At 41.0% G+C, this 20,340-nt stretch overlaps 1 protein-coding gene across 1 annotated transcript; it reads right to left on the bottom strand.

Annotated features, from left to right (window-relative positions):
• Positions 1 to 410: 410 nt before the first annotated feature.
• pinx1 (PIN2 (TERF1) interacting telomerase inhibitor 1) lies at positions 411 to 20,121 on the bottom strand. Its single transcript, XM_034144025.1, has 7 exons — positions 20,073 to 20,121; positions 19,208 to 19,317; positions 18,999 to 19,091; positions 18,479 to 18,560; positions 17,667 to 17,759; positions 13,001 to 13,083; positions 411 to 1,900 (listed from the first exon to the last, which is right to left on the bottom strand). Exons 1-7 carry the CDS (start codon positions 20,089 to 20,091, stop codon positions 1,208 to 1,210), a joined length of 1,173 nt encoding a protein of 390 aa, XP_033999916.1. The 5' UTR covers positions 20,092 to 20,121; the 3' UTR covers positions 411 to 1,207.
• Between the last annotated feature and the right edge of the window lie 219 nt (positions 20,122 to 20,340).

The raw sequence follows: 20,340 nt of genomic DNA, 5'->3' as shown, positions 1-20,340 counted from the left end.
AGTCTCATGACTCTACAGTAAATGTTGACGTAATGGAAAAAACCACTTGCACACCTGAGACGCTTACAGTAATAGTCGGGATGTTGACGAGGAATGCTGTATTCACGTGTAAAGCTGGACATTTGTAGTTTCCTTTTTCCTCCTTTGACTCATACCACCCACTCATTTCTGAACAAGTCTGGCTTGTTGAGAGTTCGTCATTCTAGTCAAAGACAAATATTTCCTAGGTTCATTAATCATATTCCGAAGTTGTGAAAGCCATATCTATGTTTGGAGGTCTAACCTGTGAACGTTCATGATCAGCTCATATAGGGTACTCACTGCACGACTATTTCTCCTCACCACTCTCCTGTTCCCTTATAAATTCATTTCACACCATCTATGAAGGAAAACACAACTCAAATCAAACATACATTGCTATTTGTATTTATTTAAAAAGTGATGTGATCCTGTCGAAGGGCTAACGTTTGTCTTTTTTCTTACAGCTCATGAATGGGTCAGACCAACATCAACATCATATTTGTCAAATCACATGAAGGAAAACAATTACGTCGGTGTGCTTCTGTTCAAATGTACAAATGTGACTGTCTCTGTGTCGCTTTCATTTAAGAACATATCCATTGTCTGAAGAAATGGCATAAGATGGTTAAAAGTAATTGCCGGCAAGAAAATGTAATTCACTGTGAATGCTAAATAGATAATGCAGATGCTTATTAATGGTGAGACAAAGGAATTTGAAAAAAAATGAAGAAAATAATTGCATATACAGTTTTCAAAAAACATAAAAATAACCATATTTTCCTGAATATTTTGTTGTCTTTATGGAATTTATTAATCTGGATATTAATACATTCCAGATTGTATTCATTACAACAATTGCCGGCATGCATTTAATTGTTTTCCAAATTTGACTCATTTAAAAAGTATGTCAGAATATGTCTGTATGAATACATTATAGACTTAGCAGAGTCAGTCAGATGTACAGAAAGGGAGTTTTTAAATACATTAAAGGAATAGTAATTTGATTCTTGCAGAGTGTTCGATAAATTCATCGTTACAGGTCTTGCATCTGTCGGTTAAATACAAAGCTACAGCCTGTAACTGGTTTATGATGATCATGTTCACGATGATACAGCAACTTGAGTACTCGGTCCCCCAGAAGCCTAAAGGACTGTTGAATCAAATCTACCTCCAACTTCATTTCCTCCTATTCTTGATGTTTCCTTTTCTTTTTCTTGTCCTTTTTAGATTTCTTCTCTACCACCTCCACCTTGTCTTCATCGTCCACCTCCTCCAAGTGTTTCTTCTTTTTGCCAACAGCCTCAGAGTCTACACTTTGATCCTCAGTTGGCTCATGTCCATTTTGAAGCTCAGTTTCCCTATGCTGTTTTTTATGCTTCTTCTTCTTCTTGGATGGAGGCAGTTCCTCGGAGTTCTGCTCAACACCGGAGGTTGAGCTACAGTTCTCATTTGTAGCTTCTTCACTTTCTACCACTTTTCTCTTCTTCTTTTTCCCTGAACTCTCCTGCTGCTGGTCCTCATCGTCCACCGTTACGACGGGAACGGGGGTACTGTTCTCTTCTACCACTTCTAGATCATCGTTTGACTTTTTGCTCTTCTTCTTCTTCTTCTTCTTCTTCTTTTTGGGTTCTTCTGAGTCGTCAGTGGGGATGAGGATGGGTTCCTCAGATTGACCTGAAGTCTCGTCTGTCTCCATCGATGGTTCTTCACTCTCGGCCTGTCCACGAGACTTCTTCAACTGAGCCATTCGCTGAGCAAAGTACTCCTGCATAGTGAGAGCACTTTTCACAGTGTTGGTGATGGTCTCTGTATCCAGTTTGAGCGCCGCAGGAGTAACATTCTTCTCAGTCTCACCCTGAGAATCGCTGCTGTTGCTCTCCTAGACCAAAAACACACATGAGAAGACAGGGTTAGGATTTAATGCAGAATTGAAACAATCAACACAGAAATAGACGGACAATGGTGGACCGAGGAGCTTAAGTGATCGTCAATCATCACGCACAGATTAACCAGACAGATTTTCTTGAGTGAAAAGAGTCCAAATAGGATGTTGAGGCAACAATAGGTGTTAAAGGATCATCTTAAAATAAGCATCCCTGGACATAATTATCACACAGTTGACATTTATCATCATCATCTTCTTCCAACACAATGTAGCTCCACACATCCAGCTGTGCTCCTTAACTGCCATCTCCACGTCTAACCACAAACACACCTTAAATATACTAAACCATTGTGACACTACAGAACATCAAATATAAAGAATATATTTCTCTTTTCATTCATTTTACAGGGTTTAGAAATATTTACATATATATTCAATTCATTATAGTAGATTGTCACACAAGTACTCGGGCATACTTCTACTTATCTTCTCTCGGTTAACACACATTCTCTATTTCATTAGACAGTTTATACTTTGATCATCGAGTGCTTTAGGGAAATGTAATATGTTTTTAAAGCTAAACTGCAAAAACACTTATTTTTATATTTGTGCACTTAGTAGCTATGGTGTTTTAATTTGTGTTGATGAAACTCAAAAAAGGTGTTGATATACTTTATCAAAAGGAACAAAAAAAGTATGACTTCTTTGGCATTCTGCTTGTAATAGATGGTGACACTATTAGACAGGAAATGCAGGGATGTCCTAAAACAAGGAGTAAAGAGCCAAACTCATTCACTAGTTGAGTAAACTGTCTCCAATCTGGGGGACATGAGTTATTACGACACTATTAAACAGGGACTACTTTACAACTATGAGGTACAACGCAGACTACATTTTAACTCTACAGCAGGAACAATTTGTCACCTCACCCCTGCGACCCATTTGTCTTCATTTTCCTAATGGCCTACTCAATGCATAATGATTGGTCCAGAAGAATACAGGAGCTCCTCCTGAGAGTCGCTCTAAACAATGCTGCCGCTCAGAGTATTGCCTCAGAGATGGCATTATTCAAACCCTACAGATTAGAGATGAATTGAATATGCAGTGCTGTGTAGAGTCACCTCATGGTGCGGCCTTTAAGCTTTTACATTCAGATTACATTACTTTGGCCCTTAACACAGATTGAGGTAGACAAGCTAACTGATGGGCTGGTAGAACAATGTGGATGCAGATCCAAACTGTTCTTTTGGGACTTACTGTGAATAGACTGAAATGCAGAGTGAAGTTACTACATTGGTTACTAACCAGGGCTTCTTGTCCCCCCTCAATGGGGGTGTCCCAGGACTTGTCTGCTTTTAGGTTGTCCATATTAGATTTTGAAAAAAAATACATAAAACCATATAAATATGTGTATAAAACGTTTTAAAACATATCTTTCCTCACTCCAAAATGGACTACTTAGTAGACAACACCTCTTTGACCCATGCTCTCAAGCTAGCAGCTCACCCTCCATTTTCCTGCAGTTGGAAAATTCATATTTAATGAATGAAACAATATGTCCAAGGGTTGATGACTCATCACTATCTATCTACTATAAAAAAGAAAGTAAGGCTGCTTTATCTCATTAGTTGCCTTAACTTTGGTTCAATTGAAAGACAGGACAAAATGTGTCATTTGTGGCACGCAACTGGCTAATGACAGCGTGAAGCCAAGCGAAACATAACACCAGCAGGAAACAAAGCACATCATTGGTAAAGGTTAGGAATTTTTGGAGAGGAAAATTCATTTGGCACATTCAAAGAAGATCCACAGACAAAGGGTGAGGGCGTCCTGAAATATGTCTGCGCTTATCTAAGATGTGGACCACTGTGTTGCTACATATGCACCAGGTTTCCACGCATTACACATCGGTATGTCTTGGGTTACAAAATGTGCCAAACTAGCCACTGGGGACTTAAGCAAAACCCTAAAGCAATGTGTCTTTACTACCTAAAAGGCTCTACAGTATATTATACATTTCCATGAGGGAATCAACCATTGTTTATTTGGTCTAATATATTGATTATTATGGTAAGAAATGATTGTCCTGCAAATATACCCTTGGTTCAATACTTGTGAAGGGCTATACATTATGCATGTCAAAATCAAGATTTGACCAGGTATAAAAATACAATATAATAATTCATCTTAAAAGTAGTGATTCCAGAGCCTCACATTAATAAAGCACAAGATTGAGGCTTAATGAAAAGCCAGGTGTTCAAATGGACCACAAAGTTTTCCGCCACCTCAGTCCTCCACTAGAAAGAACCCCAACTTCTAACAAGGGGGGGAGAAGCCCTTCAGGTGAGGTGCTATTAAACAAAACTTTCCAACTTCCCAGAGAAAATCTATACTCCCCGTTACTGCACAATGGCATCCTCTCTGCTTGGGAGAGTGGAGATGGGGCTTAGAGCTGACAGCGCCAAACAACATGTAACAGGGATTTGGGAAGATGGCTGGGGGCCACTTTAGAACTGCCTGTGAAATTACTCTCAAGAGAGGGTGAATGAGCGAGGGGGAGAACGAGAGGAGAGTGACTGAGAGAGAAACATCTCCTTCATCAGGGGAAGGGGCTGGAATGTGGTCCGTCCTCACTACCTGGGGTCTCCATTAGACCCTGATCCGGCAGGACACACATATGTACAGTGTGGATGTGAAGCTGCTGATCCAGACAGCACTACTGACAGCCCTGGAGATCTTTGTTGGCGAGTGTTAAGGGCAACATGTTACCAAGAAACAACTCTGCTGTAATGTTGGAGATCTTATTTCCAGGTGTGTGTGTGTGTGTGTGTGTGTGTGTGTGTGTGTGTGTGTGTCTTTCTATGGCCTGGTATTATCAGTCACCATTTCTGTGTCATATATCAGTACAGCAGGCATGAGACAAAATGCTGAGATTAAAATAAATGTTATCACTGCAGGAACATTGTTAGTTATTGATTTGTTGATTTGATTTGTTTCCTGATAAAAATGAAAATTACGTTTTCTGCTTAGTATTAATACATAAAACAATAGCATGTTCTTAAGCAATTTTCTACTCAAGTATGTTGGACGTATTCATTCATAAAGATACAAAGAAATGGGCACTAAAATACATTACTGAATTGAGTATTGTTTTAAGCAGCTTCATATAGTTTGAGGTTTGCAGTCCATTTCTGAATGTTCAGTATGTCAGTCACTTGTTTACGTTTTGAACTGATAAGGTGAAGCCCTGGAAACAAAAGATGAACCCTTCAAAAGAAAGTGCAGTTAAGTGAGGGTAAGTCAAATGTGTTTATACCATAAGATGCTAATGCTACAGTGATTTATTTGTTTTCTCTTATATTGCTGAGACTTAAGAGAAATGTAACATACCTCATTAACTACTTTAATTATAGACTTCCTTTTGAAGAACAATGTTTATTTTCTTTAATAGTACATTTACTTTAAAAATGTGATCAAATCAACACCTACTGCAAGAGAAGGGACACCACTAATTTACAGTTTTACAAAAATCATTTTTTGCGAAAACCATAGAAAAATGATCGAAAGAAAAAGGCAGTCCCAAGCTGCAACACAGTGGGGTTGGAGAACACACCTATATCCAGCCGTGTTTACTCCTCCTCCACCTCCTCCACCTCCTCCTCCTCCCGGGCCCAGAAACCAGGAAAAGGATGCGCTCAGTGCACTGTGTGCAGTTCTGAGATAAGGCTCCTTCGGCAGAGGAGCGGTCTGGCTGGCTATCGGGCCCTTCCTGCTCCCCTCTCTCCCCTGGCGGGGGCTGGGGCTGGGCAGGGAACACAGGGAGGGCCCGCAGAGGGTCCCAGAGAAAAGGAGAGGGTGGGAAGACATTCAACAGGCCGCCTCCTTCAAGACACTCCAGTCCTATCTCTCTCTGCTAATGTAGCCGATGGAAAGCCAACCGAAGACATGTGCCAAGGAGCCAGAACACTGAGGCCAACACATTCAGGAGAGTCAAACAAGCCAGCAGAGGGATGGTGGAAGAGGTTCACTGCAGAGGATGGGAAACTTTTCCCCAACTAAGTCGGAAGCTTTATGCATACTTATTTTAGTATACAAGACTCCAGGGTCAATACTTTTAGGATTGTCTGTTTTAAGCTCTTCATCCCAATACACACCCTATAATAATAAGTCAAATTATTTGTAATGTTTCCCCAACACTGCTCAGCTTCAGACGGCATCATGAAGTCCAAGAATTTGTATGTGCTTCATATTTTATTTGCCCTACTAAGGGGTTACAAGTGGGCGTCTTATGGCTCGACATTAATTACTTGCTAGTTACTGCTTCTCAAAGAGTTTATTATTTTCTCCGTTTCAAATCACATTATGGTTGCGTAAACTGTTAATTTTCTGTTGGACAAAATTAGGGATCAGAAGACATACATTTAACTCATGTTTGTCATTTGTCATAACCGTTTACATTCGGATAGATACATTTTTGAAGCTGTTCTCAAGTCAAACCAGTGAACATGGTAGCTAACTACATGGGTGTTAACTGGGACATCTAGCTCTGCCTGCAGTGGGGTTTTCAAGCAAAGCCCAACAGGCCGAGGTACATGAAGCGTTACTTTGTTAGTTCAACGTTTAAGTGAAAAGTATGTCGAATAAGTAATAAACATCTTGCAAATTACCCAGCCATATTAAAACAAGGAGATCTGGTAGCGGTATAAGACTTAAAAATAATATTGATAAGAAAATGAAACCCAAAAGGATGGTTGAAAAGGTCACTTGTATTACATTTATCAAAAAGTTACGTAAACGGATGAAGACGTCTTACAGCTTTTTTGAAAATGGTATAAATTCACATTCTGGCTCACATGTTAATTAGCATTTGACAGAGCTGCAGTTGCCCATTTATTTTCTTTAAGAATTGCCTGTATGCATTATTTGCTGGGGTTTTTTCTCCAATAATTTCCAGCCAATATCGGTTGTGTCTGTAATTGCATGAGTGTGCCCTCATTGTCCTGCCACAATAATAAATTTGGCGATACTCAAGGTCTATGGATCAGGCCTTGATTAGCCAGCTGTCTCTCCCTGATGAGCACACAGGTCCAGCATCCCATCTTTCATGAGCTGACGTGGGCGGACAGAAAAACAGGTGGATACCTTATTCTCTGTAAATAAGTGAACCTGGTTGACCATTTTTTTTTTTTTTTAAAGCAATATCTCTGCCTTTAAATGTGATCCTAATATTTAGCTTATTTTTCTGCAGATATTCCATATACACAAAGTTGAAAAACTTTAAATGATGCACCATAAATACATTAAATGCCACACACGGAAGCTTCCACAAGACAATACTTTTGCTAAAGGCTTTTTTTCATGTGTAGTTAAGACAAAAAAAATGGGGTTTGAAAAATTACACTTTGTGCCGGGCGCAAACACGTTTATCATAAGCAACAAATGAAGACAACATTATGCATGCAGCATGACTGCCCTGAGCTTGTTTTACATTGCAAACACTAGCCAACAATTCCCCCTCAAGAGCATAGGGTACACCCACCCCAACCACAGAGAGAAGATACAGTGATTATTTTCCCCAGATGTGATTTATTAGATTAAAGAGTCAGTGATTAAACGGTGGTCGGCGGCAGTAAACAGCCGAGAGGGCTGGAAATCTTTGGGCGGTTAGCTTCACCAGGCGGTAATTACCCTGGTCCCATGTATTCTAGCTAAGGCCCGTAACTAAGAGACAGACGCCCTCTTTTTCTTTTTTTTGTCCTGTGCTAATCTGTAAGTGTCAGCGAGCTGGCATGGCCAGGAGGGAGCAGTCCACAGAACTGCCAGGGAGGTAGGTGGTGAATGTGTGTGTGTGTTTTTGCAGCAGGGGGTGGAGTGGGGGGGGGGGGGGGTTGCTTGGCGGGTCTTGATATTTTCAGCGGTAGAAGCAAAAGGGTCTGTCAACAAACATGCTCAAGAAAGGGAGAGCTTTTTCACTCAAAGCAATTAGATGTTATCTGAGAATGAATAAGAGCTCTCCAGCTTGACAATACGCTAAGAGCATGACTGCACTGGCCCATTCAATCTGCTCCTACAACGCAGCGAAAGCGCACGTTTACACCAGCATCCCCTTTCAATAGATCAATGCTGAGGTTAACAGACAACTGAGCCAATAAGGAAGATCTCTGCTTTGGTGCTGTATTTCTATTTATACAGTTAACTGGAAAATGCAGTGGAACTTCAGTAAGTAAAGAATAATCCTGTTAATGCCAGCAGGACAGACGCTTAATCTGTAAAGACTGCAAGTTAACAACAAAACTAATCGATACAGATTCTTTCTACATATACACAGCACCTGACATGTGTAACACCATCTAAGCTGGTCTTAATTAGATGTCTAAATAACCCAACACTACCTCACGTTCCTGTTCCCAGGCCTCAGCAGCAACCTATAAAACCCGTTCTAGAGTTGAATAGAATTTCTGTAAAAAGACATTTTGCCTCTGCGCTGTCAGCAAAGTTTCACTGCTCGACTCCGCCCATCGACTCCCTGGCGCCTAGCCGACGCATCTGCCAAACGCTCGAGCCCCCAACCCGCTCCGCCCCTGCCCCATATTCCTTAAGATGCTGGTATCGGGGGAGCCCCCGCTGACGTGCGATCCTTCATGTGGACGACGCGTGGGCAGGAAAGACTTGCAACAGGTGCCACCCGATGAGGCCTGATCCTCGGCCCCTTTGTGCCTGAGCAGGAGTGGGAGTGGGAGAGGCCGCAGGGGTCATGCTGACCCGAGAGCAGGGTGAGCCATACCGACTGTCTGACTGGAGGCTCAGACGTCAAAACAAGCCATGTTCCAAATTATATTCAACCGTTTTTCCTTCGCTGACATTTTTAAGGAGTAAATAACTAATGAATGGGTCACTGTTAGGATTTTAATGTTTCTTATATCATCGGATCTGCCGACTCTAAAACTTAAATCCTAGATAAAGATATGTACTGCACTGATAATGAGGTTGTGAGCAGTGAGCAAAATATTTAATGTTGCCGATTGCATTGAGCAACAGAAACATTGTATTATAATTATCAGACTTCTTCACAAGATCAATATATAGAAGACTTGATCATAAAAAAACATTTAATTAGAAAAAGGTTTTTAAAAAGCTTGCAAGTAATACAAATTAACAAAAAAAATAAAACAGAATTTAGTCTTTTTCAAACCCCATCCCCCCCAAAACAGGACCGTGGAAGCAAATGTAGGTGGAAAAATAAAACTATGGCTTGTTTCCACCTTTCATGTGAGCTGGCGGCTTTAAAAAATGACTAACTTTTGTTGATGTATGAATCGGCGGGGAGTCTATTTATCAGCAGGCCCTCTGCGGTCGCCCGCTCGGGTCCCTCAAGTCACAAGGCGCGTCGCTCCCCTTTGACTGATTAATTAGCCAATCAGAGGACATTTTTCACTGGGCGGCAGAATGGTTTATTTCAGCTAATGCCGGGCTTTCGAGCTGAGGCCCGTTGGAGCCTCGTCGGCTCTTTCGGCCTGCCTGAGTGGCCGGGCAGAGGGGCAAGGGAGATAAATCAAGCCGGGCTGGCCCTCCATGTGGCTCCCCTAACTAAACCCCCTGAGGAGGGCATGGTGGTGGAGAAGGAGGAGGAAGAAGGGGGGGGGGACGCAGGACGGCCAGGGGCACTGTTCGCCCGCCGATAAGCACGGGGAGCACAGGGCTGCCAAAGTGCCTTCATTTAGAAGTGGCCGGGGCTTTTTGATATCTCGGCAGAGAGAGCCTGTCGTTTGTCATGCTGTGAGTAATTGTGTTGAGGGGCGCTAGAGGAAGCAGGAGATGGAGGGGGCTCGCAAGCGTGGGATGGGTGATGGATAACAGAGAGCCATGTAGATGGACAGGTGCTCCAACACAACTTGATAACTTTCACTGGTCAGGGAGTGTAAATAATGGTTGTAAGCCATCATTTTCAAGTGTCTAGATGGTTAGGTGGAATAAGGGTTTGGGGTGAAATGGTGGTCATCTATTTATGGTGTGTGTGTGTGTGTGTGTGTGTGTGTGTGTGTGTGTGTGTGTGTGTGTGTGTGTGTGTGGGTGTGTGTGTGTGCTTAACAAATGTTTTTTTTACAGAGGTCACTGGTTTTGGGGGTGTTGTACTGGACATGAATCATATTGAGATGTGTATCAACATGTTTGACCTTCCTAAATACATGAAGGCATAATATTAGGAACCCGTCTTAATATAATGCAGCCAAACACCACCGTCACTAACTAAGACCCTGATGATAAAACATAGATACTTTTAACACTACTCGTCTATGACTAATGTCAAAAGAAGAAAAACATGATAGGCATTACAAGTAGACATTACAGCAAAGAAGTATTTGAATTGCAATAGTTGCATACAAAAAGTGCAACCTCTCTAGTGAAGTGTTACGTATGCTTTTAATATTTTAGTTCTCACTTCCATTTATAAATGGGCTTGAATAAGAAATTCAAAAATGATTTAAGCCTAACAAGAACTTTTAATGTTTAATGTCAAACATCTAGTGTACTGTGGCCTTAATAAATGTGTTGTGGTTGTTTGGAAGGAATCAAACCCTCATCTTTAAATGTATATATTTTTACAATAATACTTGTTTTTCAAAAAGGAAATGTTACACATTTTAAAGTTAAAATAAAGGTGATTTTTACCCAAAATACAGCTCTGCTATACACATTATTTAGAAGACAGGTGAATCACCAAAATGAATTAAACTTATTGGATGACTGTATACAACCAATTAATGTGCATTAGGTTAGTAATCTGTCCCATGAGCTCATTAGTCCTTTCAACACGTTGCTGCCTGTAACTAAAAGAGGCATGTGGGACAGCCGAGAGTGTGCGCCTGTGTGTGTGCGCCTGCGTGTGTGTGTGTGTGTGTGTGTGTGTGTGTGTCTGCCTGTCTGCATTTCAGGGAGCGTTGTGAGAAGCGATAAGAGGCGAACAGGAAGCCCATCACTGCGTAGGAAGGAAAACCCCAGCAGCGGGGGACTGGTGTTAGGGGGGCAACAGTGGGTGGTGGGTGAGGTGCTGGAAGATTCATGAGCCGGTAGAAAGGCCGTTCTGGAGAAGCAGATTCAGATTTGGTCAGGTCTCACCTTGTTAGGATGCAGATATGTGATAACGCAACTGGTTCAAACCCCTGCCAATCCAATCCAACACTAAACCAAAGCCCCTAATGTTGATTTGGTCACTACTTAGGAGTACAACTCTTTAGGGTACTGAGATTTCTGGATGTTTGTAAATTGTAGAGCACAATTTGTGCCGTCACAGTAATGTGGACTATGGTAAGCACAGACCACGGAGCGCAGAGGGTCACTGGCAGTGTCACAGAGATCCTGCACAATGCCTACAGCTTGATTGGTCCATCACCCTCTTTACCTCTTCCCAGCAACCTCTGATGTTGCTGGGCTTCAACACAAGGCCTCATGGGATGCCATTGTAATTGTGTTCAGTGTTTTCGATATGGTCAATGGTGTCCCTCCTGGCTGAAAAATAACAACCCATAACCAAACGATTAGGGAGAAAATGATAGTGTGTATTGCTTGCATTTCCAATGTTAATCAGCTGGGGAGAAGCAGCCATTGTGATGTTATGGCTCTGTACCTGCGTGGGAATAGAAAAAGGGTTTTCTTTTGCAATTTATGGATTTTAAGATGCCAATTTCTTCAAGCCAAATGCTTGAGATAAACAGAGGAAGCCAGCAAAAGGATTTTTCTGTGTCTCTGCGTCCAAAAGCTACATTTGTTATTGTCCTTCTGTCTCTGTATGGAGTCAGCAGAACTTGTGACACCAAAAATACTTTAACAAATTATATTTTAGTGAATCATTTCAACAGTAGATTTGGTGTACAGCAAGTTCCATTGGCAGATACTTGTTTAATTTGTAATAATAACTCAGGCAATGCTTTTATTAATCAAAGGAAGACCATCCGAGACTAAACGCCTTTTGACTTTTTATTAATTGTAATCTAGTATTTTTAGTATTATTTAGTTAGCCAAAGGAACATACTGTGTCTGAAATGCAGCTTGTCTGAGCCTCTAAGCTACGTTTCAAAAGCACAAGAGCAGCATATTGCCAAATGGTAAAGTGACGTTTGAAGTGACCAACCACCAATGCCAAGAGCAGAAAGACAACTTTTTTGCAAGCGTCATCATTTCAGATTTCTGCACACCTCGCCCAAATTTGGATTTGCCTTTAATAATGCCCGCTGGCATTCTAACACCCTTATGTGAGCGCTCCAAGACAGAAGTGGAGAAAAGGGGGGAGTGCGAAGAGAAGTAGGGGGTAAGAGTGCAAATCCCTTAACTGGATTTAGGTGCTCTCGCCGCCACCGGTGGCCTTTTGGCGGTGTTAAAGTGACGTGGCTAATCTAGGGCCACAGGCTTCACAAGGATCACATGGTACTGCAGCGACTGACAGAGGCGTCAGCACCAATGGTCACCCTTAATTACCGAGGGAGATAAGCTAAAACCACCTGGCCAAAGGGAAAGCATTTCCACCCTCAGTGCACACTTGACATTGAACGAGATCAGGAAGGATCAGAGTACTGCCCACCCAATTTAGAAAACCACTGTTTCAGTGCAAACACAGTCATTCACACCGTGGATAATAAATAGTCTCTACAGATATCTTGTTACTTGAAACAGTGCCATTTGTCACAAGACTGACTGGAAGGAATAAATATGTACATGTTTTACAGGAATTAGTCATGATCATATTACCTGTTTAGGATATTATTTTAAACACAAGACAATACTAAAGACAAGTGCATCACACATAAAACCTGACTATGTAAGATAATGGAAGTCCCAACTATTGACATAGTTATTGTGAAGAAGTGTTTTATGTGTAGGTTGCTTCATGACAGAATAAAATCAAAGCCAAACATTATTTCTACATCTTTAAGAGAACTGACGGGATTGTTTTCTTGGTTTGTTAAAAATGTGTTTGCCTTTGTTATCAGGTTAAAACATAACAATAAATTCAGCCTAAATTACATTTAAAATCAAATATCAAAAGGAGTGTTTAGCGATTGTGGATTTACAAAGAAAATCATGATTTATTTCTCTTACCTTCTCTGGGTCATTGGAAGACCCTCCTCTCTTTCCAAAGATACAGTTTAGGTCAGTTTTACTGCGGGAGGACAGGTCCTTTCCTAAGAGGGGACACAAAACAAACACATTTTCTAAAAACTGCAAAGCCTATTACAACCAAGTTAGTTTTTTGTCTCTATTATTCTTGCTTTGAAATACAATTCATGGTCACATTCATCCCCAAGACACACAAAATAAATTAACAGACATATTAAGGGCAGCTATTTTTCTAAGACAACATGTAATAGTTGAGGAGGAATGAAGGGGGGGGGTCTCTTAAGGAAAGAAAAGGGGAGGTTTGCGTAGTCTGCTTCTGGATCCAGGGATAAAATGGCAAAGAAAAATAAACCGACGACAAGGTCTTCCACGCACGCCTCCGGATTCCCATTTTCAAGCCGGGCCTCAAAGACTCCTTGAGCACACAGCGGTCTGTCTCGAGCCCAGGTCCTGTTCGTACAGCTGCATCCTCTTCCTTCAGCGGGGCTCTGATAACATTTGGTTATTTATTGCTTTTAAACCTCTATCTCCCCGACTCTTGGCTTTGAAAGCCACTGCACATGCAGGTCTGAGAAGTAAAACCAAGAAAGTATGTTGAAAAGTAAAATAAATGAGGCGGGGGGGGCTGAGGTGTTTGTCTTCTAGTGAACTCGGGTCAAACGTAAAATGATGCCCAATGTGACCTTTCTGCTGTTTGGATGAGGAAGTACCTGTCAAAAATTCTCAGGCTTTGAGGTGAAAGTGCAAATAACAATGTTCTGATAAAAAGGGGCTTTAACGTTCAAAAGGTGGCTGAATGCCATCATGCAGGATGAAGCATGTGCGCTGCTGTCGTGCAGCGGAAAGTGTTAGTGAATACATGCTGGTTTCTAAGGACACGGTTGAAATGGTAACAACTATCAGTGAAGACAACTAGTCAAACCAGACCAACAGATCACTGAGGCTCTACAGGGGATGCACAAATATGAAAAATACTAAATGATGAAAAAAGCTAAATAAGGTAGTCTCCAATAAAACAATGTAATTAGTTTTAGAAACACTGAACTGCAGGTACATGTAAGGTTTCTAAGGAAACAAATAACAACTCTATCTGTGACCTGAAGCTCTTTAGCTGCATAATATGTTGTAGTTGCTTTGTTGCGTTTCCTTAAAATCTCCAATTACAGACCTATACTGACTGAAATGCAAACATTTGTTTTGATAAAAGCCCCAAGACTGCAATTAAGCCAACAACACGGAGAAATGGACAGAGAGCTTGTGGTTTCATTCTGCATCAACCACCCCTGCTGCGGTGACAGGTGATAGATGGAGGTAGCAATTAAAACTGGGTTACTGGTTTATGCTGTGAGCCCGGACCAAAGCAGCGGAGATTTTGGTGCCTTTCCCCACAAACAAAGACCATCAATCCTCAGCGCTGGCAGTGAGGGAAGCAGCCTGAACAGGATATCAATAAAAAAGCAGGAGAGAGTAAGGAGGAGGCCTGCGCTGAGACGCAGAATAAGATGTTTGGAAGGTTCCCAGATGCTTCTGTAGCCACAACATGTTTAATGCTTTAATGTTTTTACAGCTTTCCTATCAAGTTAAGCAATAAATTAATGAGAAATGACTAGATGCATTTTAGTTAATAACCAGGATTAGACCAAACAGTAATATCTCTTACAATTGTAATCAGACTGAACATGAAATCAGGTTTTAAAGGGAGCACTTTGGGGCTGGGAATTATCCTAACTTGTTTTCTTTTCATTCTGATTTTGGCTTATAATGATTATGAAAACCAAATAATCAATATAAATTATTATAATTGTGCCAGTTTCTGTATGACACTCACCTTTGTCTTGTGTTATAAATATAGCAAACCTTTTCTCTCTACAGCCGTGCACATTAAGAACAAGTAGAACAGGGACAGCCGCTATACGTTTATGTTGCTGTAAAAGTGCACCAGATTCATGTACTTTCCTTTATAAAGTGCCCTCTTTTTAATGTAAATGCATGAGGTTTCCACAATAACCAAGTAACAAATTACATAAGCGTAAGGATGATTTTGTCATAATCAAGCAGAACTGGTTGACCTAGTTGACACATGCAGAACTATGAGGAGGACCTGACTTTTCAACCTCTCATCTAACAAGCTTAGCAACCCTAAATCCATTACCAAGCCTTAACTTGGAAACAGCTTCCCGGAGAGGAGCGCTAGTGTCAGATCAGTCAGTGGTAGCATGCAAACAGGCGTGGCCGGTTATATGTTGCCAGGTAACCCTTTGTTGGCATATGCCGATTTATACCATAAGCTGGCCAAAGTGAAGCAATGCACTGGCACTTTATGCCTGTTAGACAACTTAAGGCAGGCGGATCACCCAACTCTCATGTTTCCAATCAAGTTATGGACAAACAAGTAGTGCCAGCGTCCCTTCTGTTGCACGACAACGGTTGTTGCCTTTTAATTTTTTTAAAGAAACAAGTCAAAGTGGTGTCAGGTTGCCAAAGCCACGTCTGCTGCCTACAGAGGAACAACATGTATCAAGATTGAATTCTGGTTTCCCTGTAAATGCCTCATGTTTAACAAACAGCGGCAGTGTCAGGTGCTACCTGCTCTCCAGCTCCTGTTCCCTTTAAATAGCTGCTGGTGATAATTAAAGGGATCTCCTCAAATGGATTAAAAGTCCTGCAAGGTCAGACTAGCTGATGACTGGATGGGGTACAAATGTATCCTTAAAGAGGCCCAAGTTCACAGCCAACAAACGGTGATGAACAACAGATACATGTGGCTGTCACATTGACAATAACACTTGAGCAAGGTATTGTTTTCAGTGCTTTTCATGGGGTCAATGAGGCCGTCTTGAGAGGGGGGAGTGAGGTGGATATAGCTGGGAGGATGCAGAGATTCGAACAGAAGTGTAGCATTTCAATACGTTTGATGGGACTCACAGGGCAGGGACAACAGGAAATGCCTTCAAGATACTTTTTACAAAGATTTCATTGCAGAATGGAAATATCACCATACATTCTCATTATGACTGATATATCCTCATTAAGAATAATGGAAGTTGTGATTTTATCTATGATGCCAACGCTAGAGAGGGATTAAGCAGAGGTAAAGCAAGGCTAAAAGCAGGCCAGGTCTAGGCTAAAACACAGTATTTATAGTCACTGAGGGGACACGCAGGGAGCCTACAAGAACCCTGAAGACTTTGTTTGAATGAGACTTGCCCCGTGAGGAGACATTAACACTGTTAAACAGTCACTGGTAGTCAGGATTTAATAAAAACAGAATCTAAAAATAACATAAATAACTCACCTAACATGTTTTAATGCAAATGTGGTAAACGGTGCCATGATGTTAAATTATCATTGTGAAGTGATGTTTAGAGATGGCATGGGTGCATTAATTTTCAAACTACCCAGCAGATGCAAAATCCCAGAATGAAAACCAACTGAAGCAAAAGTGCGTCTGCAAGACTCAGAAAAGACTGTTATAATCAGTTGTAGGACTTCAACAACGTATGCATAGGGACTGAGGGTAAAAGGGAGAGCACCAGATGGAACATTATTATGTTCATAGTGACGGTACTTGTTGCCTTAATTGTGCATCTGATGCACCGGGGTCTTTTTCTGGCTCCTGCCAAATTAAGATCACATAAACAGGGTGAGAGGGTCTGGCGAAGAGACTCAGGTCATACGTTATCTAGCAGGGTCATCTAATGGGTCACAAAGCCCCTGGGAGGTGTTGTTTTTAGGGGGCCAGTAAATGGACATGCCAGATGCCCCAAACAGGAAACAGGAAGTTGCTATTGAATGACGTAAAATGTAAAAGGCTCTCCCAGGTGAGGCAAAAGTTGAGATATTTTGTTTGCTCATGTATGCTGACCTCAGGATGTACATTGAACCAAATAACAAAAACTGTTATGGATTAATTACTTCAGCATGTGTTAATACTTCATGAGTTTGCAATCCTTTCAATCCAAAAGGATGAGCAAAATGAATGTTTAAAAATGTTTATTATCGTGACAATCATCTCAAAAAAGTGTAATCAGTCTATATGCTCTATGCTCAGGCTAAACCACTTTGCAGTAAAATATGGGCTTGTGGTTATTCAGTTTGGTCTCCAGTGGTCCTGAACATCAAATTCCTCCTCTTGCCTATCAGTGTTCTGGCCTTGACCAGCAAATCTTAACTTCCTGACGTGTAAAGGAGTAATGAAAGTAGAAGGAAGAGTTATTAATAACCTCCCCTAGCGCTGACCGGGCCATCTGACCCAGTACAGGCTGACAGAGCTCAGATCAGCTTCAGAGGTCCGAGCCAAGTGCACAGGCTCAACAAGGGGCTAAAGAGACTCCTCTCTGTCTGTCTGGAATGACTGTATGAAAGGTTGAAATAAAAAAAGTGGAGGCACACAATTGAGTGAGACCTAATATCAGTATACATCTACCTTAAAACCAAAAACAGAGATATTTTCACGAGGGAATTGTTTTAACGCGATTAACGGTTGATCCAGTGATACTACAGAAACTGTTTTAGGGGTAATATATATAATGGGTGCTAAGATTGAGAAGAGAAAACACCCCTTGAGCAAATAGTGCTCTCCTGAGCTATGTGTATCCCTTGGACTTGCTGCTGTACAGACCCGTCTGCTGCCAAAAGATAGACTCACCTTTAGTGAACTTCATGTAATGGACCCTCTTTTTGCCGGTCTTGGACTTCTCCTCCAAGCTGAATCCTTTCGGCTCCTCTGACGTTAGAGGTTCTAAAAATAATAAAGAAATACAAATAAATATGGTCATGTGATAAAAATGTAAGATGCATCTTTGCACCAACTTTGATAAACCAGTATTCTAGCAGTGCAGTGTGTTTACCAGAGTAACAAGATGTTTCTGTGAGAATGTATCCAAACGTTTTTTTCTCCTAAATGTTGCAGTGTGGCACCCTCTACTGTCCGACACAGGGACCAAACTAAGACATTGCTGTCTACACATTTTGTGTAGTTTCAGACAGAGCCACAACGTTGGAAAACTTAGCACTAAAAATGAGTACACATCATGCATCAACTCATGACAATACGTAGCCAGGGTATAGGATCATATCGGATACATATTGGTGGATGGAGAATTTTCACCATCTAATAAGAATCTAATCACAAATACATATGAAAAGAAAACATCCTATCGCTAGATCTCAACTTGTAATAGTTATTTCTTCTTTCTTTTACACAACCAAGGGAACACAAAGTGCTTGAACCCAATGTGTGAACTGGGATGTAATGACAATAAAGATAATTTGTTTCATTTTTTTAAATCGAAAAACAACATTTAATCCAACAAGGACAATCGGTTTGTGACAATCGGTTTGTGAAGAATAAGAGTGAGACACTGTTTTGAAGTATCACCGCCACAACTACATCATAACCCGTTTGTAGACAGTGCATTATAAACACTTTACACATCCTAATGCTGTGGATGTACATACCAGCGCTGTTGTTTTGACCATGGTGGTTGTTCAGTTGAGCTAGAAGCTCATTGAAATCATCTTGGTGGGCGATCCACTTATCCTGTGAACACAGCAGGAGTTAAATGTAGATTTAAACACTCAGTTGACAGATTATAAGAAGGTACAGCTAGCCAGCCTTAATTATTTTTAATACAACAGTTCTGGCATTAATCCTCCCTTACCTCGATTATAATGTATACTTTGTTTTAAACCCTGACAATCTTTTTATTTGCGTCATTTAAATCTGTACCATAATAGATGTAGTTTTAAATAAAAAAAAAGACTGCAAGTTGATTGAATACACCATCTCACATCACATAAACGATTTCCATGCACTACAAACTACATTAACCAATAACCATGTTACTAATGCAATCAATATGGACTCCTGATTACTTATTCTCTTTAGGTTCTCGTAAAATGTCCTTGGTTTTCAGATTCAGAGAAACAATATTCCATTTATTCCAGTATCAAATCCCAAAGTGTTGAATGTGCTCACCTCAGAGCTGGCAGTTGTTCCAAAACCTTGGTGGTTGTTTTTAACTTTCACTTTGATATGATCGGTGGAGCCCTGCTGAGCTCTTCCCAGGCCCTTCACATGAAAAGAGAAGACATTACGTTTAACACAATTGTTTCTTTACTCATCCGCTCACTGCCAGTTTAATAATAAATCACCGCTGTTGATCTAATAAGAAAGGTCCACCTCACCTTGCCCTTGGACCAGCCCATTCGCTCCAGCATCTTCTGGCCGAATTTGGATTCATCCTTGGACCAGGCGCTGTTCCTGGGGTCAATAGACCACTTCAGTTTCCTCTTGGCTGCATAGAGAGAAGCACCAACATAACAGTCATTGAACAAAATATAACATAAACGAGCATGAAAGCAACTCACACTGCAAGCTGACACCGACAAGACCTTATGCTTACAAAGACAAATGTTACTGTGCAGCATCGTGATACAACTACCCAGTTTAGTTACCCAAACCTGTATAATAATACAGTTGCCACACAGTTAGATATCACATATGTAGCCTTATATTGCGCCCGTTTTCCTTCTAATACACATCTTTCAAAATATCAAAGTATGCTGGCCCTCCCTGGTAAATAAATCAGGTTTTGTTCTGTAAAATAATGAGGACAATAAGGTGCCCTGTGCATGTAAACACACTGACATGTCAGCATTACTGGACCTAAACAAAAGCAACGTCCGACAACATTGGAGAAAACAATGTGCAATAGAGGACAACACGTTTTTTAACAAGAGAGCAGACAAATGGATAAGAATAGATGGTCATTAACGACGATATAGTTAACTAAACTGAGCCATTGACAGGTGACTGCAGAGTTACAAGAGAAAACACGTGTTGTCATATACTGCTTTTGGTGTGCTAATGCTAATGTTAGCAAGCCGAACAGTTGTAATACGTATACAATTGAATACTTTCAGAAGACTGCCTCTCAACAGCTGGTACAGTAGATGTATGTATTAGCGAAAATAAAATACAAAAAAACGGATTGTTTAATTGAAATAAAAAGGGAAATATCCGTAAAAACAATTGAAGAAATGTACATACGTTCAGCAAGCATGGACATCCTGGGGTCCTCAAACAGCTTGACGGAAGTCGCGTAGGCTTACCAGAAATTGCCTGAAGATAATATATATAAATACCACGCTGGTTGTTTGTCGGCAACATATCCTTGTAAAATATTTGCTGTGTGTCGTATTGCACACGGGTGTAAGTATATGAATTGGCCTATTGTATTTACAATTAATATTATCGTTATTTTTATTACTATCACTTCAAGTGTTTATTTTAGCCAACAGAGAGCGCCACAGCCACA

Source organism: Trematomus bernacchii, unplaced genomic scaffold, assembly GCF_902827165.1.
Source record: "Trematomus bernacchii unplaced genomic scaffold, fTreBer1.1, whole genome shotgun sequence".
NCBI classification, from domain to species: domain Eukaryota; kingdom Metazoa; phylum Chordata; class Actinopteri; order Perciformes; family Nototheniidae; genus Trematomus; species Trematomus bernacchii.
This window is presented reverse-complemented; position numbering and strand designations above follow the sequence as displayed.

Coding starts and splice junctions, on each gene's coding strand:
- pinx1 (XM_034144025.1), bottom strand. Junction 17,760..18,478: donor TGGTCAAAACAACAGCGCTG/GTATGTACATCC, acceptor TATTATTTTTAG/AACCTCTAACGTCAGAGGAG. Junction 1,901..13,000: donor CTTCCAATGACCCAGAGAAG/GTAAGAGAAATA, acceptor TTTTTGGTCTAG/GAGAGCAACAGCAGCGATTC.